This window comes from Rhea americana, unplaced genomic scaffold (genome assembly GCF_003343005.1).
Source record: "Rhea americana isolate MKP2758 unplaced genomic scaffold, rheAme1 scaffold_249, whole genome shotgun sequence".
NCBI lineage: Eukaryota > Metazoa > Chordata > Aves > Rheiformes > Rheidae > Rhea > Rhea americana.
In genome coordinates this window covers 1,200,524-1,207,956 of record NW_028186367.1, presented here as the reverse complement: position 1 = coordinate 1,207,956, position 7,433 = coordinate 1,200,524, and the positions used below count along the sequence as shown (strand labels likewise).

The 7,433-nt window shown below is 50.9% G+C and overlaps 1 protein-coding gene across 1 annotated transcript; it reads left to right on the top strand.

The window, feature by feature from the left end:
• The first annotated feature begins 4,985 nt into the window (after positions 1–4,985).
• Positions 4,986–5,651, top strand: RNF222 (ring finger protein 222). Its single transcript, XM_085306868.1, has one exon. It carries the CDS (start codon positions 4,986–4,988, stop codon positions 5,649–5,651), a length of 666 nt encoding a protein of 221 aa, XP_085162994.1.
• The last annotated feature ends 1,782 nt before the right edge of the window (positions 5,652–7,433 follow it).

The window sequence follows — 7,433 nt, the reverse complement described above, 5'->3', positions numbered from 1 at the left end:
CTTAGCAAGCCCAACCTGTCCTGCTGGGCACCACTGGGCAGTAGTTTCACCTTCCTCCATTTGAACAGGGCAGGGAAGGATCTGTGGACACGTGGAGGCCACCAAGGCAGGGACAGCACGGAACTGAAAGAAACTGCTTAGAGGAGAGTATAAGACATAGATGCAGTGATCTTTCCTCCAGCTTTTGGCAACCATTTATTTAAGGACTTCCGAAACCAGAGACTTCACTTGGCCCATACTTTCCAGCAGCTACTAACTTTGTAGATCAACTGTGACTAAATGGCAAAGCTCCTTACATGTATCCAACAAGAGGAGCTGATTTGACCACTGAGAATGAATTTGGGATTTTCACATCTGGATTCTGGCCACCATGGAGCAAAAGGATAGAGGAATGCATTTTTGTTCACTGAAAGCATTCGTGCTTCATTTGTTAGGATCTGGGGGAGAGTTAGCAAAATGTAGCAGGAAGAAAGCATATATTTGATATGGAGATACTGAGATCTATGRTAAGTATTCACTTGACACTAGACTCACCTATAGATCAATCTACTRGCTTTAAATGTGCTTGAAGACGACCAGCTTTACAAATCTGTACATTATAGCCTTGTCCCTCCTCTCAGTCTGGTTACTGGGAGTGGAAACTCTGGGTGATGCAGTGGAAAATGAGGGCTGTGTCTGCAGCATACTCTTGTCCCTGCAAAGGGCTGTCCCGAATCTGTTATGATTGCAGGGAGGGGATCCAGGCTTTCTTAACTCCATCATGAGGGCTGGGTCTTCTCCTGGGTCAGAAATGCTCCTTTCWCACTAGTTCTCACCAACACTAGTTCAGATCAGGTCTGAGATGTGGCCTCGCTGGAAACCTGAGGAGCAGACCCGAGCCCATCACTGCCTCTCACTTGGAGTAAGAGAACCTGGAGTGCTTCTGTTGGTCTGTGTTGAGTTTGAAGGGGCCAAAATTCTGGGAATGAGCTGCACCTCTCAAAGCAGCCTGCCTTTTGGCACTTCCTTTGTCCCTGAACCTGTTTTCTTGTCCTTTGGGCACCTACAGACTAAATCCTATCACACAGGAAAGATGCTGCCACACATGATAATGGGGCAAGGGCATCAAGAAAAAAGGTTGTGCCCAAGAAAGAATGAAACTGCTGACAAAGACAGGGTCATGCTATGACAAAATCCCTTTGATTTCCATGTGGTCAAAGCAGCGAAGGGAGGCAGACTTGTTTTTCCAGTGCCTATGCATAGTGCTGTGAGCTCATAGTTTCTGACTATAGAGAGTATTCAAACTATGTGAAACAGGAATTTCAACCTCACCCCAGTGCCAACAGAGGGTAAATTGAAGCTGGAGAGATGCTAGGCTGGCCCAGATTTGATCTCACTGGCCCAAATAATTTGTTCAGTAGTGGAGACCTCCCTGAGTGCAAATGCAGCCCTAGTGAGGTGGGTCAGGGCCTTTGTGATTTGGGTATATTGGGATTTGCCAGAACAGGGAGAGGCCACAGGACCTGGATGCTACAACCCAATAATGGCTGTATAAACTTCAGCCTCAGTGAAATCTGTTCTGTGAGTTTTCAACCTCAACTTCTGAACACCCTAAGAAAACTAAGGTAGCAAGTGGAGTGGTTTGATTCCTCACCCTGAGCAGATGTGCAGGAGGTGACATGCTCTGAGTCTCTTTAAAGTGAGGAATGGGACTTCATGTCACAAGAGGTCCCTTCTGGGCTCAAGCCCCAAACTGCAAGTGCTCTCTGTGGAGTGGCAGGAGGGCAGAYRAGTTTCAGCAGCTCTCCAGAGCACRGAGYAGCCCAGCTTTGCAGCTGCTCGCCCCTCTCCTTACAGAAACTTGCTCTGTGTTGTAACTGCTGGCATTGCTGCACCCATGAGGGAGTGATACTTCTGCGCACACCTGGAGCCCCGCACACCGCCAGGGCACTCAGCCACTTGAAATCGCTGGTGCTGCCTACTGACAGATTCCAAGGCCCCATCTAGTTGGGTTTTGGATACCAAGCATGCATTAGTCTCCTAGTAATGTTCTCTACTGCCTGCCCCACAGACCCTGGAAAGCCCTGAGCAYTTTTTTTGAGGCTGGAGTCAGGAACGATTATGCAAAGCATCTCTCTGTCCAGAGAGGCCGGACAAGACCCTCCACCATGTCCCAGTTCTTCCTGGCATGGTGTTCTAAGGACTTTTGATGATAGAGACTCCTGGTTGTCCTGGGCATTCAGGCACATTGACAGTGTAAATCTAAGTCATACCRCTGCATTGCTACTGCCAGAGCTGATGAAGTCACCCAGGCAGGGTGCCTTGGGGTCTGCTTCTGCAGCCTGCTCTGGTTGTGACAAACAGCACTCAGATGCCCACTGAGGACTTGGCAGACCTCAGTGCAGACCAGTTCTGTGGCCTCTAGAATGGGCTAAGGATTGGCAGGGGATGCTAGAAAGATTTGAAATTGTTGTAGGAACAAGCTACCCTGCCTTTGGAGGGAGAGTCCGGGGAAAATCCCTCTCAGCTTCTTGCCTAGGGGGTCAGGTAAAGAAAGGGCAGTGTATCAGGACACGGGATAAGGCCCATAGGAACCTTTTCTGCCCTTTTCTCCAACCTACATATGGCCAAAATGTGACTCATGAGCCACCCACAGCTCATGAGAGGGACAAATGCAGAGTTTTGGGGCTGCCTGGGGTTTGCATGGGCTCATGCCATTGCTTAGCACTGTGTTTCCAGAGCAGCTGAACCCTCCCCTTCCGCCCTGCCCTGGGTAGATGCAAAGCAGCACTGACCTGAATGCCTGCTCAGCTGTGATTATTTTAGACCATGCATGGGAGCATGGCCACCACTGAGATCCAGGTGATCAGCAGCTGATACATGAGGGTGTCAGGCTTARAGCACACGGCTGGTGGGAATATATATAAAGAGGATGAGGAAGAAAGGGAGACCTTCTGAGAAGATCTGGTCAGGGTGAGGGGATGGGAAGTGCAGGTATGTGGTTGGAGAGGTGAGTATGCGCAGAAGCAAAGWTGTGTTTAGGAGGAGTTTGGCCTTAACATACGAAGCACTGGGTATGCATCCCAGTGGGCTGGGAAGTTTGGGAAGCCCCACCACAACTATGGARTGAGAAGTTCACCATCCAGACCAGGACATGGAGCTCATTCTAATTTGTAGYGAAAGGGGATTTTGGTCCCTGCATCCCCTTTGGTGGCCTGATCCCAGGGACGTGCCCAACTATGGTTTCCCATTACATAAGGGAAAGCAGGCAGGACTGCCTCTTCTCCAGGTGTTTCTCCAGTCCCTGCCCTCAGACGCCTGACGCTAACTCCTCACCCACTCCCTGGCCAGCAAGGCAAATGTGAAGCCTTTAAAACCCAAACAAGTTCCTCCACATTCACTCTCCGGGAGCTGTCCCTGTCCTCACTTTGGCTTTTGCGCAACATGCTCGGGATGAAACACAGAGCAAACACCTGCTTGTTATATAGGCGCTTCAATCTTCTCCTTGGCTGGTGCACAGCTCTGGGGCTAAGGCACAGCAAGCTCCAGTTCTGCAAAGAGCAGCAGAGTGTATGGAGAGTACCCTGTCCTGGCACCCTGCAACAGGTAAGTGGTCTCCTGGGCAGGGTGCCGGGGTTAGGATCTTCTGGGTCAGTTTGGGGAAGCATCAGATCCCTGATCACCCCTAAATCAAAGCAGCAGCYTGAGTCTTTCTCTTCTTGCACATAAAGTGGTTATGGCTTGTGACATTTCTCTGGCTGTCCTGGAGAAGGTGGAGCCCTAGAGACTCCATACCTTTCTCTCCAGCAGGGAGTGCAACAGCTGGCAGCAAGAGAAAGAGGGAGATGGCAGCCAGAAAGTGAATGGCATCACCTTCAGAAATGCCTGTGGGGATACCCAGGGGTGCACAACTTGGATTAGGTTCCTGAGGCAAGGGTTGCAGGTTGGTCTGGGTCTGAAAAAAAGCTGTGAAAAAGAGCTGTCTGGAAAAGTGGCTTGCTTTATGAAGCTTGATCTGCTGAACTAAACTGAGAGAAGGGTATTGAATATCCCTTGTCCTGAAGTCACCGCATGAACACTCTCTGCTCTGGGAAATGCGTTGGAGAGCCTCCGATCAAGCCCRCATGCAGGTTCATGGATCACCACAACTATTGTGTTCCTACACTCCCTCTTGCATCCTGGGTCAAGGGCGGGGGGGGGGGGGGGGAGGCAAGGAAGCCAGCTGGGCTGAGCTGTACCCTGCTTAATGTAGCTAACAGAAGACACAGGTTTCTGAGATGTGCAGACAGCACTGTGCTCCAGCTGAGTGAAGAGCACAGACCTGCAGAAGCTAGTGGCACAGCCACCAGACTGGGATAACTGGAGGATGGCTTGGAAGAAGCCTCATGTGAGTGCTTGCTGCCTGCTCCATGGATAGCATGCTCCCTGCACCACTTCTGTGTGATGGGCACTCKCATCTCTCCCACTGTCCTGACCTCTCTCTTCTCTGATTTCCCTAGGATGGGTGCATCTCCTTTTTCTGGGCAGGTGTCTTTGTGGGATCATACGAGGTAGGAGTTTCCCCCTTACCCCACACCCCTGGGAGCTTACAGCAGAAGCACTTGTGACGCATGCTGAATTCTCTTGAATGTTCCTTTTTCATGTACCAGGAACTGAGTAGGGATAGACAACTCCACCCAGGGTTTCATGGGTTTTCTGTCAAATTTTGCAGCCAGATTGTTGCTCCTAGTGACTCTGGAATCGAGGTCTTCCCACTGTGGTCTGTTGCAAGAAAGGCCAGATTGAGAGCCTTAATTTTCCCAAGAATGTCCTACATCATTGAGACTATGTCTGGTAACCTTCTATCCCATTTGCTAGGACCAAGAAGGAAGGAAGGAGGAGGAGCAATGATGAAGAGGATATGCATCATGCCAATCTGTCAGCTCTGCGCTTGTAATGAGGACCCTTATTAAACCATCATGTCTCTTTCTTACAGTTGAGGCGTGTGTGTGGTTGACAGCACAGGGATGTCTGAGACCTCAGCTAGCAAGGACAGTCTCCCGGCTGAGTGCCCCGTGTGCTATGAGAAATTTCACCCACTGGAGGCCACACGCCGGAAACTCAGTTGTGGGCACACCTTCTGCCATGACTGCCTGGTGAAGTGTTTGCTCTCCACCAAGCTTGATGGCCAGGTCCAGAACAGCATCATCTGCCCTGTCTGTCGCTATGTGACTTTCCTCAGCAAGAAGAAGGCTGTCTGGCCACTCAAGGCAGGGACAAACTCCTGGACACTGGAAATACCTCTATCACCTTCCTCCCTGTGCCATCTGACCAAGCTGGAGCCCACCAACACTTTAGTGGTTCCCAGCCATTTTGTGATGCCAGTGCAAAGTTTTGACCAATGTTGCAGCCCGAGAAACACACCTCTGGACTCTCTAGGGGTCCCAGGAGAGTTGGCACGGGAAGCCCATATCTTTGTGATAAGCGACCATGGGATGCCACTGGTAGATGAGGACTGTGGCTCACTGGGGAGGAGAAGCAGAGCAGAAACATTGAGCTCAGTGTCATCCAGCCCTGCACTGGGAGTGAAATGTTGCCAGTCACCCATTGCCCTGGCTGTCCTGCTCATCTTGACTGTGGCGCTGCTTGCAGCTGTTCTCCCTTGGCTGCTGCTGGTGAAGAGGGACTCGTAGTGGGAGTGGGAAACAGTTCCCACCAGGATGCCCTAGCGGAGAGGTGCTGGCAGAGATAAACAGTGCTTACAGGATAAACGTTCCTGCTGCTGAGTAAGTCACTCAGGAAGGAGCACAGCTTGTTTCCAGCTTGTGTCCTGGAGGGGTCTCACTGATGTGGTAGAGCTGGGCTCTAGGACCACTCTCAAAAAGACCTCTGCAGAAAGCAACTCCGTATGAAGCTCTCCCTTCTGGACAACGGCTGAATGGCCTCCCCTACCTTTCTGCAGATCTCAGGGACATCACCATGCCATCGTTTTCTGCATCTTTTGGTAAAACATGGCTGGTCAAACCCTACCAGTGGGAACAATTTGACTGGGATTTCTCTGGTGTTTTACCAGAAGGTGGTAGCTCCTCTTGGCACCCTGTAATGTCCAGGGTCTTTGTAGCCATGCACAGGGATAGCTGTTCCCCTGTGCTGACCCTCCCCTCCATTCTAGATCCCATGGGATTGTGACTGTGGCATCCACACACTTGAAGCCTGGGGAGAGCCTAGGGCTCTGTTTCTGGGTGATGATCATACAAACAGCTTGTGAGGATTTTGAAGATCTTCAGTCTGCTGACTGGCTTCCAGAGTAGCTGGAGTATATGGTACAGCCACCTTGGACTGGAAATTAATATCTTTCCATCCCAAAAGTGTGAAAATAAATTAGAACCTCTAGCTACTGGACAACAAGGGCAATGAAACCTCCTGCACCCATGGCCAAGCTGGCACAAGAGCAGTCCTGCCCATGGGCCAAACTTATCTCTGGAAGGAGCCCACCAAGGCAGGAGCTCTGAGCCCCAAGTGTTCTAGCACATCTGCCTGCAAAGACATATCTGCCTGCAGAGCAGGTTTTCAAGCTGCCTCTGGAGACAGCAGGTTGTTCTCTGCATGGGTACAGCTGGCAGGGTGTTATGTGGCCAAGGCTATGCTGGGGTGCAGAGATGTCAGGACACAGCTGACAGCCATGGGCAGGGCCACCATAGCAGTGTGGTATGTCTCCGCAAGCTGGGAGGTGTCTCCAGGGCATCGCTCCAAAAGGGTGTCCTCCCATGCTGGCCCATCTCCTTGAACATACGAGCCCCTTCTAGGGCAGATTTTGCCAATATGCAGGGGCAGCACAGCTCAGCCCCAGGCAGCTGTGCCCCAGTGACAATCAGGCATATGGAAGAAGTGACAAATGCCACCATGTGCTTTGGTAAAGGCTGCTCTCTGGGGAGCAAACACATCTGCTAAGGTGTTACACATGGGGATTGTCATTGCCAGTTGGAGCATGGAAAGAGTGATCTTCACCTCTTGTTGTCTCACCTACCCTTCTGAGCCTGTGATCCCCACCCTACACCGAGATGGGATGGGAGCAGATGCCAGCTCATTTCTCAGGCAGTCCTAGCCTTACCCTTACTCAACTCTGGTCTCCGTTTTACTCTTCAGCTTCTTCCCGAGGATCCTGATCATCCTGCCYGACTCATAGACCTCCCTACCCTGGGGATATAGAGAAAGGCAGTGGGGTGTGAAGCACAGAGGCTAAGCCAAAGGCTTGGACTATATAAAGAAGTAGTATGAGACTCCCACCCTGCTTTATAAGGGAGCACTGTTCCTCGCTAGAGTCCCATGTCCCAGCAGAATGGTGTTTACTCATCCCTTTATCCAATTCCTGAAAGTTAAGACTCAGTAGCTCATATTTACCTTTGCTAAAGAGATTAGTCATCCTTGYACCTCCTCACTTTGCCCTCTTCAGGGCTGGTCCTTCTCCAGGATGT

Bases quoted from the DNA above. Each gene is read 5' to 3' on its own strand.
- RNF222 (XM_085306868.1), top strand. From the start codon at position 4,986: ATGTCTGAGACCTCAGCTAGCAAGGACAGTCTCCCGGCTGAGTGCCCC.